The sequence below is a fragment of the Rhinichthys klamathensis genome, unplaced genomic scaffold (genome assembly GCF_029890125.1).
Source record: "Rhinichthys klamathensis goyatoka isolate OS25496 unplaced genomic scaffold, OSU_Roscu_1.1 h1tg000289l_1, whole genome shotgun sequence".
In the NCBI taxonomy this organism is placed as follows: Eukaryota; Metazoa; Chordata; class Actinopteri; order Cypriniformes; family Leuciscidae; genus Rhinichthys; species Rhinichthys klamathensis.
In genome coordinates, this window is record NW_026606808.1 from 324413 (window position 1) to 345924 (window position 21512).

At 36.6% G+C, this 21512-nt stretch overlaps 3 protein-coding genes across 3 annotated transcripts; all 3 read right to left on the reverse strand.

The window, feature by feature from the left end:
* Positions 1 to 320: 320 nt before the first annotated feature.
* On the reverse strand, positions 321 to 4704 carry dnal4b (dynein, axonemal, light chain 4b). Its single transcript, XM_056269745.1, has 4 exons — positions 4598 to 4704; positions 4028 to 4110; positions 1056 to 1139; positions 321 to 968 (listed from the first exon to the last, which is right to left on the reverse strand). Exons 2-4 carry the CDS (start codon positions 4097 to 4099, stop codon positions 804 to 806), a joined length of 321 nt encoding a protein of 106 aa, XP_056125720.1. The 5' UTR covers positions 4100 to 4110; positions 4598 to 4704; the 3' UTR covers positions 321 to 803.
* A 3561-nt stretch (positions 4705 to 8265) lies between these two features.
* On the reverse strand, positions 8266 to 12290 carry nptxrb (neuronal pentraxin receptor b). The gene is made up of 5 exons (XM_056269689.1): positions 11361 to 12290; positions 9945 to 10179; positions 9614 to 9855; positions 9355 to 9534; positions 8266 to 8947 (listed from the first exon to the last, which is right to left on the reverse strand). The coding sequence occupies exons 1-5, from the start codon at positions 12051 to 12053 to the stop codon at positions 8714 to 8716; spliced, it is 1584 nt and encodes a 527-aa protein (XP_056125664.1). The 5' UTR covers positions 12054 to 12290; the 3' UTR covers positions 8266 to 8713.
* A 1934-nt stretch (positions 12291 to 14224) lies between these two features.
* On the reverse strand, positions 14225 to 20960 carry polr3f (polymerase (RNA) III (DNA directed) polypeptide F). The gene is made up of 9 exons (XM_056269695.1): positions 20671 to 20960; positions 19917 to 20034; positions 19762 to 19829; positions 19457 to 19524; positions 19231 to 19343; positions 19002 to 19145; positions 15126 to 15233; positions 14849 to 15040; positions 14225 to 14499 (listed from the first exon to the last, which is right to left on the reverse strand). Exons 1-9 carry the CDS (start codon positions 20724 to 20726, stop codon positions 14422 to 14424), a joined length of 945 nt encoding a protein of 314 aa, XP_056125670.1. The 5' UTR covers positions 20727 to 20960; the 3' UTR covers positions 14225 to 14421.
* Positions 20961 to 21512: the final 552 nt, after the last annotated feature.

The following is a 21512-nucleotide window of genomic DNA, read 5'->3' on the forward strand; positions in this document are numbered from 1 at the left end:
GTTGTTTTTTTTCCAGGGATGGCTTACTTTTCTGTCATTTTAAGTTAAGTGCACTCTTCAAAATAAAGGTTCTTTATTGCCACTTTGGTTCCATGAAGAACCTTCAACATCAATGGAATGTTTTCATTCTACCAAAGGTTCTTTATAGTGGAAAAAGGTTCTACATTTTTAAGATGTTGTTCATTCAAAGAATTCAATTCAACTGTTCATTGAAAATTTCTTTGGGGAACCAAAAATAGTTTTTTATTGGCATATGGTGCAAAAAGCCTCCCTTAAGTAACTTTATTTTTAAGAGTGTAAGATAAAAAGGTACAAAAGAGTTTCACTTCTATTGGGGTTTTATTACACAAGACAATGACATAATAGTCATTAATTAATAAAAACAAACACACATTGCAGCTGTGCAAAATGTACAACTCTTATAAAATATCGGAAGTATTCAAAGCAGATCATACGTATTCACATAATAATTAAAAAAATAGTATTTTGTCTTATAAAAATACTTTTTCCATTCATAAAAAAAATGGAAGGAATAGAAATGATAAACAGGACGGACAGAAAGGAGACAGATGGAGAAAAAGAGTGGCAGAGATGGACAATAAAACCCACAGATGGCCTGCCTGCCAACTGTTAATATGAAGATGAAAACATAAAATGCTACATTCAAAAATAAATGTACAAAATGATGCACCCTGTTCAGTACAGGATATATAATCAAACAATAAAGAAACATATACATACTTGTGGCACATCCATTATAAAGTCAGAAAGCACATGAAAAGTGAGTCATTCAGTGTTTTGAGTTAGGAACACTTCCATACGCACACCGCCAGACTTCCACCGAAGAACATGTAAAGAAGATTCTTCACTTCGTGTGTAATTTCGAAACCAAAGCCCTCGCCAATCACCACATGCCAAGAGTTCCCAAACTTCTTATCCATCGACTCCTTAATCATTTTAGCGGCGCTCTGTTGAGAAGGAAATAACGTTAGGAATCACAAAGGAGATCTTATTAATATCTCAACTACTTCTCCTAGATGGGAATGTGAGCTAACCTCATTATTAGAGGCAAACTTCTCGCACGCCGTAACGCAGAGCTCCATGGTTTCCACCCGCATCTCCTCAGGCATATCTGTGTGCTGTGGAGGGAATATATGTAGCGGCTCAATTTGACCCACATCGATTCATGGTGGTTTGATGTTTTGTGATTTTTTTTATTTTTAATAAAGGGTCATTAACATGCCTGCAAAGTGTCGACACTCTGACGTATTGTGGAATGTGCGTACAGCATTTATATAATTATGATGTTTTGACCCGCATATTTCATGGTTAAAGGCAGCTGCACAGACACAAAATAAAACCTTTTTTTGTTATGCCAGTTTCTCACATAGTGTCTGAGGGGACTATTGACAGTAGAGCTGCATGATTCATGATCACGATTTTTTGTTTCAAATAGAGATCGCGATTCTCCCATGATCCTAAACAGACAACACAATAATGTAATTTACTAGAGGTTCTGACAAAATGGTAACTGCTGCAGTCTTTTTTAAATGTTTTCTTAAAGCTGCAGTCCGCAGTTTTCCCTCTTTGTCGCCATCTCTGTTCGAAATCTGCAATTGCAGTCATTCGCAGAATTATCAACTTTACATGAGTTGTACTTCGACACCCTCGACACGGCACAGTGCGGATGAACACAGTGTTTGAGGAGACTGTGCAGCTGTCAGTCACCACGCCGGTGTCGATACTGGCATTCAGAATCACAGATTATTCTTTTTGGAAGTAAGACCAACATTATAATTTTCGCCGGAAAATGTCATTTGAACAAGTATGCAACATCCACTTTTGTTCTGGTTCTGACATTGCAGAAAATCGCGCTGATTAAATCTAACAATCGCTTATAAGTTATCATATCACGCAAAACCGTGAAAATTATACTTTGTTCTCAAATTGTTAATGTTAACAACGTCAGCATTGCGTGACTACATGTAATGTCCTTCCGATATGTATCCTTGTTTTCGCATGGGTCCGGTTGCAGTCTCTTTTTTTCTGTAGCCACTCCGAAGTCCGAGTCTCCAGTTGTCACTGATGATTGTCGTTTGAACCTTTCTGGATCCGCCATCAAATTAATAAGTTTAATTATATCAAGTGCTGTGAGAAAAGGCTATAAATCTCCACCTCCAACATCCTCACACGCAATATAGCCTACTAGCCGAGACTCCTTCTTTATGTGTACAGATGGGGCGTCATGTATCAATATAGCTTATACTAGCCGAGACTCCTTCTTTATGTGTACAGATGTGACGTCATGACTCAATATAGATTATACTAGCCGAGACTTTTCTTTATGTGTACAGATGTGACGTAATGACTCAATATAGCTTATACTAGCCGAGACTCTTCTTTATGTGTACAGATGTGACGTCATGACTCAATATAGCTTATACTAGCCGAGACTCCTTCTTTATGTGTACAGATGTGACGTCATGACTCAATATAGCTTATACTAGCCGAGACTCCTTCTTTATGTGTACAGATGTGACGTCATGACGCAAAGACATGCTCGAATCTCCCGCGGAAATCCACCAGTACCACTGGAATTAAAAACATTATTACAAGCTTACTGCTTTGAATCGAGCTAAGGCAAGCAGATAGGTTTTGGCTGGTTATGTATTTTTCAAAAATTTATTTTGGATAATTTTTAACCCAAAAAAGCTACGGACTGCAGCTTTAATTTGAATGAATAATTTAGACAAAAAATGGTTTGAATGAATGATTCAATGACTCGCTCATTAATACTTCACTTGTTTAATTACTGAAACGTTTCAATCAGCGTTATTGAACGAACCTCTTGATTGAATGATTCAATGACAAATACATTTTTAACAGTCACTTGTCGCCACCTACTGGTGTAACGATGTAATCGATTCAATCGTTATTTAACGTGTAAATATTTCCTATATTTTAATCACTACTGTAGACATCAGTGTTTATATCTGAACTATAAACTTTTATCCCAGTACTTCTATGATATTATGAATATTTGTAACAGAAATAATGATACTGTGATTTTGAAAATACTATTTGTGAAGCTGTTTAGTACCTGGCAACTGCTTTCTCTGGGTCAGCGACAGCACAAACACAGATCTGAATGTTCTGCTGTGATTTTGTCAAAGGTTTAATAGACACAGGAGAATTATTGTCATTAAGGAATAAGTGCGTTTCAATCGAAATTGTGATCTTTTAACGGTTAATCGTGCAGCTCTAATTGACATTAACATTTTTGCATTTGACAGACGCTTTTGTCCAAAGAAACGTACACTGTGTTAAGGGGGGAGGGGGGGTACATTTGTGAGAATTGTAAGATTTCTTTTTTTTTTTTTGGCGGATAGAAGCTTCCATAGTTTATAATATTCATAACTTGTGGGGGGGGGGGGGGGGGGGGGGGGTATTTGTATGATGATTTTATACATCAAATGTTCTCATGTTTATTTATTTAATTTTTGGAAACACTTTGCAATAAGGTTTCATTAGTTAACTATTGTTAACACAAACTAATTATTAATAATACTTTTACAGCATTTATTAGTCTTAGTTAATTTCAACATTAACTAATACATTGTTAAAATCAAAAGTTGTATATATATTTGTCAACATCAGTTAATGCACTGTGAGAACTAACATGAACAAACAAAGAATGACTGTATTTTTATTTACTAACATTAACAAAGATTAATAAATAGGCCTAATGTTTTACTCATTGTTAGTTCATGTTAGTTTATACATTAACTAATGTTAACAAATGAGACCTTATTGTAAAGTGTTTCCTTTTTTCTTTTCTTTTCTTTTTTTTTTTTTTTTTGTAATGACTGAGAAGTATTAATGTTACAAGATTTTTTGCTGGTTTCCAAAGTGTGATTTTTGGTTAATTGTATTTGACAAGCTGCACCATAAAAATCCATACCCAGAATTTGAACCTATTACAATGAGATTGAGGAAAATTCAAATCCATTTAGGCAACAATTTTTACCCGTATAAGAGGAAAGCTGTGTAGTCTCTTATAGTCTGCCTCGTCCTTCTTGCCATCAACTGTCTCTGCCATGATGTTTAGCTCTAGATGAGGAAACATCAACAGATGTAAGATACCAGAAATCATAAATCTTTTAATAAATCTAAGATGAGAATGGGAAACTGTGGTATCATTAATACCATGGTATTTTGATATATACCATAGTACAGAAAACGTACTTCAAAGAATACAATGACATTTCTATTATAAGGGTTTAATTTAATGACATGATATTACCATGGTAAGTTACATTGTCCAAACAACGTTAATACCATAGTACTTTTTGGATAATATAAATGTAATATAAAAGCATATTTTAAAGTGGTTACTAATAGTTCTGCATGTTTATGAAGCTAGCTTTGCTTTGGAAAGCAAACAGTATAATATTAGGAAACCTGCTAGCTTGTTAGCATTGTTAGCTCACTTGATTGACTCGGTCTCTAGCTTCTATTTCCACTAGTCGTTTCACTACCTAAGCATTTAACGTTGCATATAAACGAATCCGTAAGGTGTGAAGAGACATTTACGTACCGTAGTGAAAGAAAACTCAAGTTATGTGAGCTAAAACAGACGTCGCTAAGGAGACATGTCCACCATAGCAACCACTCCTGCGCGTCAGCTGAGAGCGTAGCCCCGCCTCTCGCAAAATTAAGCTCATCTTGATTGGTCCTTTGGCGTGTCGGTCAAGGAGTTCAAGAATACGTCATGCACCTGTATTTTGTCATTTGGCGAGATTTTCTTTATTTCGTAATGTCTGTTGGGACAAAGCATGGAAAATGCACATTAAATACGTATCTGAAAATACTACATAGGATTTATACAGTTAAGAATGTTTTGGGAAAAAATGAAACAATTTGAATTTGTTTTTATTATCATTGCATTTACTCAAGATTATTTTGGAAGGATTATTTTGAAAGAAAACTGGGGTGATATGGAATGTAAAGATTAAAAGGCTAAACATCATGCAATGTTTTTAATTTGATTAAGAAAATACAGAATTCACAAGAAGTTGGATCTTTGCAATCCACATTTATACATTTTATAGCAAGCAAGCACATTTTATTCATATAGCACTTTTCCAAACAAAACAATGCTTTACTGGCAAAAAAAGAAACAATAGTTTATAGACTTAAAATTATAAATAAAACTTTTGGAACAAACTTAAAACAAAACTAAAGCAATGAAAACATGTAATATTTTAAAAGCACTGGAATGTTATGTAACTTTTTTTGTCTGGCAGCTAATGCTGTTAATAATGTAGGTTAATACCTCTTATTGTGGCATTGAGTAATAAATAATGGTCATTTCATTGGTATATTTTTGGAAAAGGTTACTTTAAACATTCAACGGATCACTTATGTATAAAGTCAGCATTAATCAGAAGTTATGGTTGTCTTTAATTCCCTAATGTGACGTATATCCGCGTGAAATGGCTTCTCAAACAAGAACAAATGGGTGGGACTTTTGTTTATTGCGAACTGGTTTGCTATTGGTTGCCCCGCCCTCATGCCAGTAAACGCATCATCAAAGAAAAGAAGAGATGTCACTGCAATTTTGACTTAGGATTACAGGGGCATGTAGATTTAACATAATGATGTGCACAGATAAATCATTTATAATAAATACTAAAATATTCCATAAAAAAAAAAAAAAGAATTGTCAACTTTCACAGTGACTTTAAAATATATAATAAACATTATTACTTGCAAAAAAACTCTTTAAAAATAATTCACCCAAAAATGAATATAAGCTATGTTATTATTTACTTACCTTCATGTCATTCCAAAACTTCACGCTGCATATTAACACATATTTTATCCACACAACAAGTAAATGAAAACAGAATTGTTTTAGTAAACTATCCATTTAAGCTCAGTATTTTATGAGCACAGACAGCATCTGTGTCAGAAAACTGCCCTCTAGATGCTGCATCTGTCCCACTGCATTCATCTTTGTTGTTTTCTCTCACTTTTTACTGACCTGCATTAAGCTCTAGATACATCTGTGCACAGCTGCTGAGTTTGGCCCAGATAACTGTCACACTGATCTGAGACCTGCCAGCAAGAGTTTACAGTTATATTATAATTTACACTACTGCAGTACTGTCATTTTTTGTAAAATAATCACTTACTTGACCAAATAAAAACCTTTTTAGTTCCCCATTTCAGTCAAATAAAAGGCATGAATTATAGCTCTGCGGTTAAAAGTTAACAGCAGATAAACTTCACACCAGTGCAATAAAGCTTGTGTGTGATTTTAAATACTTTCTCCTATATCCCAATTTAGTATATTCAGGGACAGCGTTAAGCTAGCCATTTGTAGGTTAGGATATGCAGTATTTAAATGCATTCGGATTTTGCGGCACAGCATTTGATCATCTAAAAGCTTTCCGTGAGTTTCCCAGACAGACCATGCTTTGATTTGTGGATTATAGGGGATTTTCAGTTACTAGATAGATTTACAAATAAAAGCAGGGGGAGGGGATAATCTAACCTCTGATGTGAGCAAGAATATAAAAGGAGGTTAAGAATGGTACCTTATGAGAAGGAGAGAAGAGGCTTGCAACAGATGAGAGTCTGGCTGCACATTGAACACAGTGACACTTACTAAAAAAGAGTCACTTTATGAATGTGTCAAACAGATGCTGCAGGGAATAAAGGTAGCCTTTGTACACCATCCTTGTTATGGTATTATTTTTTATGTGATTTTGTTTTCTTGCCCAGTTGCTTGTTTATAATTTAACTTTAACATATAACTTTAAACATTATTGAAAAGATGAAATTAAGTGAAATGGCAAATACAGATTGTACAGAGCAGAGGAAATGCACACAGAGAGAGAGAGAGAGAGAGAGAGAGAGAGAGAGAGAGAGAGAGAGAGAGAGAGAGAGAGAGAGAGAGAGAGAGGGGGAGAGAGAGAGAGAGAGAGAGAGAGAGAGAGAGAGAGAGAGAGAGAGAGAGAGAGAGAGAGAGAGAGAGAGAGAGAGAGAGAGAGAGAGAGAGAGAGAGAGAGAGAGAGAGAGAGAGAGAGAGAGAGAAGGTTTCTGGTGGGAGAGAAGCTTCAGGGGTCTGTGAGTGTGATGGAGGGGGTGATTAACACACATCTATTATTCAGCAGCAGCATGGAGAGAGTGAATGAGAGGATGAGAATGAGAATAACCAGGATTTGCATAGATTTTCATTCTAAACATTGAGCCAATTATAATCTCATTGTGCATGTACAGTGTTACTTCATGTATATGTTTCATGTTTTGCTTAGGATTGGTCTAAGGAGTAGTGAATAATAAATCCACTTTAAACTCTTATAACAGTCATGATCAATAGATAGATAGATAGATAGATAGATAGATAGATAGATAGATAGATAGATAGATAGATAGATAGATAGATAGATAGATAGATAGATAGATAGATAGATAGATAGATAGATAGATAGATAGATAGATCGAGTAGATAGATAGATAGATAGATAGATAGATAGATAGATAGATAGATAGATAGATAGATAGATAGATAGATAGATAGATAGATACCGGTAGACAGATAGATAGATAGATAGATAGATAGATAGATAGATAGATAGATAGATAGATAGATAGATAGATAGATAGATAGATAGATAGATAGATAGATAGATAGATAGATAGATAGATAGATAGATAGATAGATAGAAAAAACAAGAATTCTGCTGTTAAGTTTCATGACATTTAAAAAGTAAACATATATACAGGTAGACAAGACAATGCACTCTCATATTTATTTTCTTCACCTTTTTAATATTTTCATCCACATTTGTCACAAAATCATTGTAGATCCTTGGTGGTGCAAATATGAAGAAGCACTACACTGACATTACAGCTGATCATCAACCAATAGCAAGAGTCAAAGAAACAGACAGGCACTTCCCTAAGCTTTTCTCTGTGATGGGGCAAGGAGGGCTATAGGTGCAATGCAAAGGTAACACGACAAGATGCTAAATACTGTTTTACATTCATATTTTCATAGTGAGTGGGCTGCACATCAGATCTTCAAAATTTAGTGTGACGTTTAAGATACTAAGCTTCAAATAACACGTTTTGGTTCAAATATTTTTGGATCTCGCTGAACATACATTGCAGAGTAATGACCCATTTCACCAGATGCAAAAATATCAACATTTTAAGACATGTTCTGATAAAGATAAGACGTTGTACACCTTTAGGTGCTGCCGGACTGAAAAAGCAGTGTAATAAAAACAAGTAAGCAAAAGGCTGCTCTGGGAAAGAAGCGAAAGCTCCACTTTACACAAATAATGAAACAAGAGCAAGACAAGTGCTGTGATAATGAGCCACATCCATCTTATTAAAACATTCTCTAAATATGAAGGGACCACTGTGCGGTAATGCTTTAAGAAGAAGGGCATGAAATAACACAAGCAACACGAGACACAAACAGGCCTTTAAAAGCCATCGGCAGCAGCTCTATCCGAACGAACACAATCACACACACACAGACAAATCCCTTCCCTGCAGAAACGGACACTCAGAGAGAGTGTAGCTCTACGGTAAATACATTCTTTAACTAGACCGGGACCACAGCACAATTGTCATACATTTCAAGCCTTTTTTTTCTTATTTACCACCTCCTTAAAAAAGAAAGGTATGGTCCCGTTCATTGCCGGGGATGGGAGCTCTGAATACAGGGGTCCACATGGTCCTTGACAGCCCCACCAAACACGTCCACATCTCGGTCCGTCCAGGGCACCACGTTCCCCAGCCGCGGCGATTCTGGGCAAGCCGCCAGAGCGGCCACTTCTGTTGGCGACAACACCCGGTCCCAAAGGTTAAATAATGAAAGCTCCCCAACAAGAGCCTGGGATGCATCAAACCGCCCACCAAGGGTGTCCTGCAGTGAAGCCAAGGAGAGCCGAAGGGTTACACATCGATATACACATTTGCATCAAAAATAATGTGCAAAAATGGTACCTTCAAGGAACAACACATTGTCAAAGGGGTAGTACCCTCAAAGCTACACCTTTGTACCTTAACGACTCCTGAAGGACGCAAACAGTGTCAGGGAAAAAAATTGCAAAAATTGTACCTTAAGGGGTAAAACAGTTTGTCACTGGTGCACTAGTAGCTTAGAGTTGAAAAATTTACCATTTAGGGCACTACTATGAAACTTGTATGGGGTGCAAAGGGTACTGCCCCATTGACAAGCTGTTGCACGCCTAAAGGTTCAAATTTGAGCAATTTTTTCAGAGAGTGAAGGGGTACTTTCAAGACTCTTCCAGAACTCCCTGTTTTGCTCACCTGTTCCTGTCCCAATACCAAGACGCCCCCGGATTTGATTGGGTGCCATGCGGATAACCCTTCACCCCGTCCTCTCAACTTTCCGCTTTGATATGCTTTCCAAACTCCATCCCGTAGGGTCCAACTCACACATATGTGCTGCCAGATGCCCTGCGGCAAAGATAGAGGCAGCTGTGCCACCTGTAAATGGAGGGAACGGTTGAGTCCATCAACTGTATTCTGCAAGGTTGCTGCGAATGGAAGGTGTGGCGGGTCTTACCTTATCATTGATGAGTAGTTCTGCAGGATTATGAATTCCCTGCAACAGGACAATTTCATTGGGTTGTTCCGGTATAGCATAGGAAAATGGTGTCCCAATTCCACTCTCGGCAGGCTTGAGCCACAGACATGCCGTGAAGGCGTACATCTCTGGAATATTCCGCCTGACAAGCCCATACATGTAGTTAGTCCGCACGGGGAAGGAAAGTTTATACCCTTGGGGGTAACTGTAATCTGTAAGACCTGAGGAGAAAAGATTAAGAGAATGAGTTTAAAATCGAGAGACAATTTCCCCCCATTTCGCCTGTGTTGGACCCAACCCTCCTCCTTACTCTGTTCCAGCTCTGCAATACGCTCTTGCAGGGTGTTGAGTCCCTGGTCGATGTGCTGGTGGTGGCTCTGGGTCTCTTTGCGCAGGTTCTTCCTCTCCTTCTCCAGCAGTCTAATCTTCTTTTCCAGCTCTCCCTCCAGATCCTCCACAGGCCTGCCAGGCTCGCCCACCACTACGCTCCCCAATGTGCTCACAGTGTGCTCAGTGTGGTTCAACGCTGCAGGGCCGATTTCCAACTGAGAGAGAATTATGCAAGAGGTCATTATTGCAAAACCTAATTTATCCTGTTTAGCATGTTTATCTGATTATATTAGATTAATTTGCATTACAAGAACTTAAAAAATGATGTGCTGTTGAATTAGAAAAACTTTTCGCATTCAAAGAGAGCAAGAGCTGATGTTAGTATTATTTCTGACCCTCAAACACCTATTATATGTTTTTAGAAGACTTGAAATATGATGTATGAGTTATACAAACTACTTTTTAAATTATTTTTTGTTGCTTTTACATCCTTTTGGAAGCTTGAGCGCTCCTAATTGCATAGAAAAGAGCGATCACAACATTCTTCAAAACTTATGGTTCCTCAGAATAGAGTCATATGGCTTTGGCACGACAAAAGGTTGAGTAAATTCAATTCACATTTATTTGTATAGCACTTTTCACAATACATATAGTTTCAAAGCAGTTTTGCAGAAAATGCATGTTTCAATTATAATGCAATTTTGCCCTAATGAACAGGATATCTAGCATAAAATCAAGATATTACCTTTAACCTCTTTAAATGATGACACCATTTTCATTATTGACTATACTAATCCGTAACATTGTTATTTATGTATTTTATTATTTTAAATATTTTAAAATAGCTTATATTTTAAATTTTCATTTAAATTTTACTTTTTGTAATTTTTTTATTTTTTTTTTTATATTTCTATAGCTTTAAATGTATTTTTTATGTCAGTTATAATTTTAGCAATTTTAGTACTTCAACTTATTTAATTTCAGTTAGTTGACCAGTTTTCCCACATGATATTTATATTTTATTTTATTCCAGCTTTATTTCAATTAATAAAAAACGATTTTTTTTTACTCTGATCCATAAATCTATATCACAACATCTACAAATCAGCTGAGAACCTGTACTATTCTCTCATCCCTCATGATTTATGCATATGCCTTTCAGGAGATGAACAAGATGGAGGGGAAAGGAATCAATGTCAAGGTGAGAAAGAGACACAGAGACATACTACAATATCTATGAACAGGGACACTTCTCCCCAAAACCCCCAAGCATTTTGATGCATCTTTGCAAACAAGTTTATTTACAAAACTGTTTCCCCTGCCCCATGGCACCAAATTCCCTTTCAGACAGAGAATTATACAGACAAGTTTTAAAGAGTTTATTAATATTACCAACCTCCAACTTCTCTATGCGATCTTTAAGTTGAAGAATCGCTCTCTCCAGTTCCTCCACAGCCCGCGCCGTCTGCAGCTGCACTGCAACCGAGCTGCTCACATCATCCCCGGCCATGTGGCGCCGGTTGCTCGCCCACACTCCCATACTCCGCTCGTGCAGAGTCCTCTCCTCCAGTCCGTTCTCACACTCCGTGAGTTTCCCGGTTAGCTCCGTGATGGTCCTCTGGTCCATGAGGATCTGGTCGTTTTGTTGCATGACGATCTGTCGGAGCTCCTCAGCAGTGGTGCGGAGGCTCCAGTCCTCCTCGTCGGCAAACGGGTCATCGGCTTGTTGTCTCAAATCCCTCGATTTGCAATCACTGATGGGAACAGGGGTACAAATGAGTCGATCGAGGGTGAACTGCTTGGGACTCGGCCCAGTCACGTCCCCAGTGCTCAATTCATTGAGCGACGGTATCTCCAGGCCGATGTCCAATCCGCCTCCTTCATAGGATTCAGCACCATGGAGAGCTCCGAGCGGGCCGGCGCGCGCCACGGATCCCGGCAGCGGCTCCAGCAGTGAGAGCGAGCGGTTGTCGGAGAGCGCCTGGGGCGCAGCGGCGGATGATCGCGAATACACGCTGGCGATGATGCAGATGACCGCGCCAAGAAAAGCCAGGAGGCCGGCGGACACCAAAACCACGACGAACTTCATCGCGCCAATTGAGATTTACAATAAAAAGCGCTGAATGTACCTTTAAGGGTGTTTAATAATTACAAAACAAAATGTAAACGATATCACATTCAGTTTTCTCCATCAGCAGCAGGTGTGGATGAAATGAAGGTCGATGCATCGGTTGTTTTTCCTTCGTTCTCGGTAGATGATGCTGCGCCTCCTCCTCTCGTGTTGCTAAGCGCCCCTCTGGCCGGTTACTATGGCTACTGCGCGCGAGACTGTGATAAAAATGCGTGATGTGTCACATTATAGATGTAATAAACACCTTTTGGTCTCTTCATCATCTATGAATGCTTTGGCAGAACATGCGAACAGACCGAGATGCTGAAAAGAAAATGCATGGCCTATTAGAACATATAATGAGTGAATAAAATTGTTATACCAAAATTTAGTGATTCCATTTTGAACACAAGCATTGTACAATGTATGTATAACTTTTAAGTTTACCCAATATATCTTATGCTCACCAAGTTTGCATTTATGTGATCAAAAATACAGTAAAAACAGTAATATTGTGAAATAGTATTACTATTTCAAATAAAAACTTTCGAATATATTTTTAAATGTAATTTATTCCTGTGATCAAAGCTGCATTTTCAGCATTATTACTTATTCTATGATGATTTTATAATTATATAATCAAGAAACATTTCTGATGGTTATTATTAATGTTGAAAGCATGTTGTGCTGATTGATATTGTTGTGGAAACCGTAATACAACTTTTTAGGGTTATTTGAATAGAAAGGTCAAAAGAAGAGCATTTATTTGAAAGTCATTTCAACAATGTAAATATTTGTCACTCTTGATCAATTTAATGCATCCTTGCTGAAAAAAATGTATGCCTTAAAAAAAAAACAGTAGTTTATGTGTGTGTGTATTTATCAGGTATTTATATATAATATAAATATGATACTGTATATAGAGTATATTTTAGACACAACATTGCCAATTATTTTGTCTATTTTCGCTCCATCACCGACAATAGTACCAAACAAAGCCAAAGCATATCTCTATTCTGAGACAGTGAATAGTTATTCAGTAACTCGTCGCCTCGTTTCATTCCTGAATGAATTTATATTGATCGAATCTGCTGGATAAATGATGACTCTCTCATAAAGAGCAGCCAGTCATCGCCACCTACTGTCGTATCGCCGTAAACTCCAGATATAGATTTGTAACTGTGGAAAGTGGAAGTGAGAAGTGACCGCTTTACACGGGACACTGTTGGCTGTAGGGCTTAAACTGCCCTAAACCGGCTCCATTGCTTCCCTCCCCGACGGACCTCTCCCACTCGTTCCCAAAGTCTGCCCTTATTCACTCTTCACCCTGCAGTCACCTCATGAAGAATACACTGAAAATAGACTAGGCTATAACCAAATTTACGCGGGTAAAGTCGCTCCCATGGTCTTGGAGTCGTGACTACGTTTTGTATGCACTAAATACAACTTGAACAATCATAGCGAAAATTACTCACTTGAAAAAGGGCAACATTTAAGAAAAGAAAAACTCGTAAACAACGACCACAATATTTAGAATCCTTCATATGCAAAAATTCCAGTAAAGAAAACGTAATTGTCCGAATAAGTAAAATAAAGAGTCCCAAAAATAAAATAAAACGTGGAAATAATAATAAAAAAAAAGTTCAAGTGAGCAAATTACACTATGTATATATATATATATAAAAGCTTTGACGATTTTTTTAAAGGAGTTTAAGAACAACATTTGAAGCATTATATTAACCATGCGAAATTATGTAATATGACATATAAAAGCTCAATTATAAAATAAAATATTTTTAATATATAAAATATGCCCCGTCATGACAACAGTTGTCTTCACAAATGCTTTGTCTGTAAATATATTTTTCATTTGCAATTTTTGTAAATCACAAATGCAGATTCAAGTCTTTTTTTTAACTTGAGGTCAGTGCTGATTTATTGAATTTGTCTTATTAAAAAAAACACATAAGTGTCATTAACAATCTGCTAAAGTATGGATGCAGTGCATTGAAATTATAGAGGTGCACAAACACAGTCCAATATATAGACTACCTATCAACAAATGATCAAACCTTTATTTATTGAAATGGTTGAGGTATATCTTTAAAGACATATCTATGGGTGAAAAAACAAAAACAATTACCAAAACAGAAAAAAATACATCAGTCTTTTTATGACTCCAAATGTAAGCTGATGTAAGCTGCTTCTTATCCACTCAGTGTTGCTCTGCTTGTATTATTAAAGCCATTAATGTTCAATATAAATAAAAGAAATCTTCAGCTGCATCGAATCGCTGCATGAAAAATACTTTCTCCACAGAGAAAAACAAAGACGTCCGCTGGGCTGGTCAGAAGTCCAGCCACTCAACCATGTAAACACAGTTAGATGGAGAGATTTCACCCCCTTCATGACAGTCATCGAACACCTAGAACACAAAGAGTTAACTTAGCACATTAAACCACATGATGTAATCAACTAAAATATGTTTTATCCTATTTATTATTAGGGCTGACAACTTTGTGCCCCAATATATTGAACTTTAGGAGCAACCTAACAGCGATCTATAAGTTACATTATGCAGTGAATTGTTGCCCATGCATGTTTGTCACCAATCAACTGTAAGAAATATAAGATGAACTACATAGGTCAGAGATGGGGCGGGTGCATTAAATGTGTTAAGCATTTTAACACATTATGTTTTCCATAATTTATTAATTAAATTAACATGTTAAATTCGGACTTTTGATGATTTATTCGAAATATATCAACATTACCGGACACAATCCACATGGTGTTTTGACCAGGCCTGTGGGTTGAATTATGGGATTCACTCCCCTGTAGAGCTTCATCTGTCCATCGACACTCCCCACCGTCCCCTCTTTAGCAGCGATTATGGTCATCTCCACCTTGCCATCAAAGATCAGTGTGTTTAGGATGGTCTCGATGTCCTCCATGGACAGATCTACCTGCGCACAGGAACATCACCATATAATAAACCTACTCAGCTCACGTTTAATAACTCTGCAGTATTAAGGTATTATTCCCACTCACTTTGCTGATGCCGAGCTCACAGATGTACTTCCACACTTCATGAGAATTGGCGAATGAGCTGTTTCTTTGCACCATGGGGCTCTGCTTACTGTCTCTCGCTGCTTCGGCCTAAAAACAAACACATTTCTATTAACTCTTTCCGGTCATTGGTGGAATTTTCTGTCATTTACGACACAATGCTTTCCCGCCATTGACGGATTTTTTCCTTCGTTTACAACACAACGATGATGGAATTGTCCATAATTTACAACAGTTGTGTTTACCGCCATTTAAATGATTTTTTTTGTCATTTAGGACACAACACTTCCCTGCCATTGAAGAAATTGTCCATCATTTATTAGGGATGTCCCGATCCGATCACGCGTCACGTGGTTTCAGACTCGATCGGAATCGGACGTTACTTCCCGATCAGGACTCGGATATATGTAAATTAGGGGTGTAACGGTACATGTATTCGTAATTATTGAACCGTTTCGGTACGAGGCTTCCGGTTCGGTACGCATACAAACCGAACGATTCCTAGGACCATTTTCCCTGCAGACAAAATCCACGCTGGCGCGATTACCACAACGTTGCTCAACATCAAATGGCAAACGTAATGAAAGCGGAACGAAACTGCGCTACTCATTATATTGTGCTTAACGGACCGTTTATCAGTTCGGACCAGCAACATCTGTGCAGCGCGAGGTCAAGCGACACTGTGCTAAGAGATCCAGTGAAGAAAACATTTGAATTCGCCACTGAAGTAATAACATCGCTGCGAGATCTAGTGAGAAGCATTCACATTTCTCCGTTATTAACCGTAGATCTCTATTAGATCAAACAGCGCTGACGTGGGAACCAGGAGAAACATTGTACCGTGAATGAACATGGATTTAATGTTGAACTTCAAAACTCAAATATTATATAAATATATATTTAAATGTAATTTTTAACGTGATTACCAAAACATTATTTGTTCATCCTTCAAAGATTACCCCCATTTATAAACCTGAAAGTTTCAAGATGTAGGAAAACTCAAACTTATTTAAAAATAGTTTTTCTTTTAATAAATAGGAAATTTCTCTGGCATTTCTTTCTTTTTGCTGTATCGTATCGAACCGAACCGCAAATTTTGTGAACTGTTACACCCCTAATGTATTCTCATTATTTTTTTATACACTTTTAAAACATTTTTATTTTTTGTTTACATGACTGCCGGGTATTTTAAGTTGAGGTGCTATTTGTTTTTATATTAGACTTTTTCTATATTTACTGTTGCACTAAAATCCAAAAGTGAAGATTTTATGTTATTTATTACTTGATTGTTCAAGCTACCTCACAGAAGTGCTCTGTTTGTTAACAGATTTGTTGAATGTTAAAATAAGGTGAATTAAATAAAAAATAAGGAACATTCTGGATCTGTTTTTTCCAGAGGTGGGAGTAAGTCACACATGTGCAAGTCACAAGCAAGTCTCAAGTGTTAACCTTCGAGTCTCAAGCAAGTCCAAGTCAATTTTTTATAAAAGCAAGCAAGTCAAGTCAAGTCACTGCCTTATGTCAAGCAAGTCAAGTCAAGTCGTAGCTTGGGCCACAAGTCACTGGCAAGTCATTCAAACGTTTGATAATTTCACTGAATTTATATATTAAAATGAGTTAAAACTACATAAGTTGTGGACCATGGTTTTATTTGCAGCATATTTTTTTTAAATATGCATTTCCACATACAGCTGAGTGGTTACTACAATAAAAATCTAAAAAATAAATACAATTTCAAACTACATAGCCTAAAATGTAAATGTAACTGAAATTAGGCCAACATTAAAGCATGAAAAAATAAATATGCCTCAAACATTGCAGAAGACCATTAAAAGGTATTAAACAATTCACAATTCAAGTATAATGGTTCCTATGCCACCAAATGGCATTCTTCAAACTGGCATCCCCTTTATATAAGTTATATAACAGCCGTTGGCATTTAGCCTATTATGAAGTTAAAACCGCCAATAGGTGGCGCCAAATCACCGTCTTAATGTACGAGTCATAGAAGCAGTCAACTGATTTGTTCAAAATGACAGATTCGTTCTGGAACTAAGCAACTAGGTCACTGAATCACAAATATGCATAACTCTTTCTGTGGCTTGTTTGGAACTATTGTCATTGGAGAAATAGAGCAAAAACAGAAAATATTTGGAATATTATGTCTAAAATGTCACATCACAATATTCACTCTTTGTTTACTGAACTGTTTTATAAAATCATCACATGTGCAATCGCGCCAATAATCTGGAAATATTTTTTAATTTTTTATATATGTTATAATTATGAAAATAACTCATACTAGGGCCATTTTTCCACCACATTTTGAATTTTGGGTGCATATTAATTCTGCTGGCATTTTTTGCCACCACCCCTGATAACATTAAGAGAAACATAAACGACAAAACTAACAGTTTTCTATATTGTTTTTCGTCATTGGAAAGAACAACATTTTTGGCTTTAAAGCATGATTTAAAAAGAAATGTGGCAAATGTTATACAAAACATACCATCATTAATTATCATTTAAATATTGACAACATTAAGCTACATTTGAAAACATAATTGTGTATAAAGAGGCATGCTGTTTTGACCAATATTATTCTCTCTAGATTTAAAGATAGTCAAATTAACTATAACAAACAGGTTAAACAAGCCATAGCTTACTTTTAGACGTGGTGAATGAAGTTCGACTGTTCGAGGTTGGTCGTCCGATATCCCTTGCCAGTTATTATGCGTACAACAAATCTTCTTGCATGAATATGGTAATTTTCTAGTGTTTATATCCAAAAAGATACGATGCAGGGAGATGTTTTTGTATTTAGCGCGCTCACCGGGATGTAGGCTATTTCTGGGCTTGTGCAGCGTCACGCAATCGCGCAGAATCTGATGACTGACGTCAATGGTTCCGTTGCTTTCATTTTGTTTATCAATGGATGTTGCGATGATTTATATAAAAATGTATATCAAGTCATTCTCGAGTCATACAGTTCAAGTCAAGTCAAGTCTCAAGTCATTGGATCTCAAGTCAAAGTCAAGTCGAGTCATTTTCTTAATTTAGTCAAGCAAGTCTCAAGTCCTTAAATTTGCGACTCGAGTCAAGTCATGTGACTCGAGTCCCCCATCTCTGGTTTTTTCTCTCTTCTTTATTCTTTTTTTATGTATTATAAGTATCGGATCGGGACTCGGTATCGGTAGCATACTCAAAATCAAATGACTCGACGAGGGCAAAAAAACCTGATCGGGACATCCCTATCATTTATGATGACACAACAATTTCCAGCAATTCATGTTTTCACTGTTATACGGTAGGGGGCGCTATTACACCTCTTCTGAAATAGTACAAAATCTTCAGATCAAAACACAGGCAAAGCAGAAGTAACATGCGATAAAAGCATTGTTTACGCATAGGTAAGCTAATGCGATCAGCAAACATTAATCATCATATAAATCAAAACTGCCTAATGTTACCGAATGAAATGTCGAGCCCAGGAAGATGTATAGGACTGTGAAGCTTTGGGGGTGTTGATGGACTTCATCTACCCGTTATATCTTTTGATCATTGTTCTGAATCAGATCCGGATGTAGTCTTTTCTTGTTTTTTTGTTCAAAATGTATGCATAAAATGTTTGTTTTTTTGTTTAAAAGCAGAGGCTCTGTTCTTTATTTTGATATATCGTATGTTGCGATATTCATACAACAAAATATTCTGGGGGCCATGACATTTTTGTGAAAATTATTAAATGTTGGCACTGACTGGTCCCTTTTTTTTTATGGTAACGAGGAAAGAGCAGAATTCAAAGTGTGAAAAATGCAAGATCACAAAGATTAAGAGGAATATGAAACATTACAATCTAACCTTACTTTGCAGGAACTTAAAGCACTGTTGGTTGAGAACCTCAACAAACTCGGACTCGAAATCTTGATCGCTATACCAGGCGCCTCCTGTCACAGATCGGTCCGGCTGCAGGTTGTACAGCATGTAGACCTTCTTCTTAGAGGCCTGGATGGGAAAAATCCAAGACTTTTCAGTAGGTCTAAGGTAAATTAAACATTTTAAACGTCTAAATGTTTGGAGATCAACTCACTGCAACAGACTTCACCGCTTTGATGAGTTTCTTACTCTCAAGATTCTTGAGGATCTTATTGATTTCTGTGAGTGGAAGGTTACTCTTATATCTGATGTCTCTGCTCCAAATTCCTTTAGAAAACAGAAAAAGCAATTAAAAATAAACTCTATCAATATAGATAGATCAGTCGCTTAACAATGCTTGACACAATGCTAAACACAAACAATAAATAAATGCATTTTACCTTTATTCCCAGCATCCTCTATGATTTGGTAAACTAGTTTTTCTTGGTTATCGGAGCCTTTTACTTTACTGTGAAAAAATAAATGCATAAATTATACATAATAAAATTTTAAAATGAATTTTAATGCCTTTACATTTAAATTTCTGTGCATATATATATATAAATAATTGAATTCATTAAGCTTGTATGCACATTTATAAAACACACACACACAAGCATATATATATATATATATACACACACACACACACACAAATTTATATATAGCAAATTAAGATGATGTGCTTGCATTTAAAGAGACAAACCTTGCAGACTGAAGATCTTTAAGCCTGTATAAAAGGCCATTGCTGTTCTTGAGCAAGTCTAACTGACCCTGAGAACAGAAATGAAGAATCACACATGAGTATAAAGAGCAGAGACACGTGTTTCATGCACCGTCAGCTGGAGCTGAACATCTCACCACAGACAGCAGTCTGTTGATGGCCGAGGCTCGCTGCTGCGCCTCAACGTGCGGCATGTCATTCTGGATGACCTGGTCTGTGATCCCTTGTGGAAACTGCTGACACAGCTCTTTTATCCTTTAATAGAGGAAAAAATAAGGTCCTTGAGCAATATCCACTACATTTGCCGAAATTCTCTGCAAAGCACAACAACAAAAAAACATTCCTTTGCTCTTCGTTATGTTAAAAGGGTGATAAAAATCTTCCTGTCTCAGTTAGCTCAAAAAGAAAGATCAAAACTGAACATTTAATTCTGACCAAAAACACTTAAAGGGATAGTGCACCCAAAAATGAAAATTCTGTCATCATTTACTCACCCTCAAAGTGTTCCAAACCTGTAAGAGTTTGTTTCTTCTGCTGAACACAAAAGAAGATATTTTTAAGAATGTCAGTAACCAAACAGTTGATGGACCCCATTGACTTTCATAGTATTTTGTTGTTGTTGTTTTTGTGAGTAAATTATGACAGAATTTTCATTTTTGGGTGCACTATCCCTTTAAACTTTCTCAACATTAAAACATTCACATATCATTACCACGACGCTCATCTTCTGGATCTAAACTTGGTTCGTTTTGCCATTAACTCAAGTACTTACAATAAACAAAGTCTACAAAATAGCTTTGATGTTAACTTTAATTGCTTCTACAAATCTATCCACGCGTTATGTTGTGTTTACAGGCCAAGACTCGCATGTTAAAACTGCGCTGAACTCACCGATTCTCGATATCTACAGGGTCCGTTGACTCTTTTTTTACTTTAACTTCTGTCATTGTTCATGCGAAAGGAATAACTTGAGGAGAAAGTCAAATGTCAACAATAATAGTAATAATACATTCATATATCCATTTGAAGTTGAAGTGAAACGCTGTAGTAGAATGTCAGTCTGCACTCATGAAGTCTCGCGGTAGGCGGGGAGAGTTTACAGGCGGCTGGGTTGCCAGATCGCTCCAAATAAACGTGCAAACGCTTTAGCAAACACTAGCAAACATTAGCGACTTTCTTCTTCTGAATAAGTGAAAATAAGCTATTTTTGTCGTTAACTCCTTAATCTGGAAGTATGCCGATAAATTCCACAAACGCGATTTACAATATTTATAACCAAACAAATGCAAAGACACGAATAAAAGAAAGACATGGCAACAAAGACAAGCAGATTGCGAACCAAGTAAAAGCTTCATACCGCCACCTACTTTGCTGGAGTACGAGAAGAATTAATATAAAACATCGGGTGTTGTTATTTGTTCAATGACATTCAGCATCATAGAAATTTTTTGTTGTTGTTGTTTTTATTTCTTTCGTGTTTGTTTGGTAATCCTTATTACTTCTCCTATACTGATATATGCATTTTAAAATGCCTGAACCATATCAATAAATATATATATATATATATATATATATATATATATATATATATATATATATATATATATATATATATATATATATATATATATATATATATATATATGATATTGGATGTATTGGACTGTGTGTATTTGTGCATCTCTAACCTCTAAACTCTACTGCATTAATTTAAAAAAAAAAAAAGCAGATTC

Excerpts from the sequence above, each read along its gene's own strand:
- polr3f (XM_056269695.1), bottom strand. The coding sequence starts at position 20,726 with ATGACAGAAGTTAAAGTAAAAAAAGAGTCAACGGACCCTGTAGATATC. Across the intron at positions 19,344-19,456 it reads AGAGGATGCTGGGAATAAAG|GAATTTGGAGCAGAGACATC; the intron begins GTAAAATGCATT and ends TGTTTTCTAAAG. Across the intron at positions 15,234-19,001 it reads TTAAGTTCCTGCAAAGTAAG|GCCGAAGCAGCGAGAGACAG; the intron begins GTTAGATTGTAA and ends GTTTGTTTTTAG.
- dnal4b (XM_056269745.1), bottom strand. The coding sequence starts at position 4,099 with ATGGCAGAGACAGTTGATGGCAAGAAGGACGAGGCAGACTATAAGAGA. Across the intron at positions 1,140-4,027 it reads ACAGCTTTCCTCTTATACGG|CACACAGATATGCCTGAGGA; the intron begins GTAAAAATTGTT and ends TTCCCTCCACAG. Across the intron at positions 969-1,055 it reads AGTTTGCCTCTAATAATGAG|AGCGCCGCTAAAATGATTAA; the intron begins GTTAGCTCACAT and ends CCTTCTCAACAG.
- nptxrb (XM_056269689.1), bottom strand. The coding sequence starts at position 12,053 with ATGAAGTTCGTCGTGGTTTTGGTGTCCGCCGGCCTCCTGGCTTTTCTT. Across the intron at positions 10,180-11,360 it reads ATCGCATAGAGAAGTTGGAG|TTGGAAATCGGCCCTGCAGC; the intron begins GTTGGTAATATT and ends ATTCTCTCTCAG. Across the intron at positions 8,948-9,354 it reads TGGTATTGGGACAGGAACAG|GACACCCTTGGTGGGCGGTT; the intron begins GTGAGCAAAACA and ends GCTTCACTGCAG.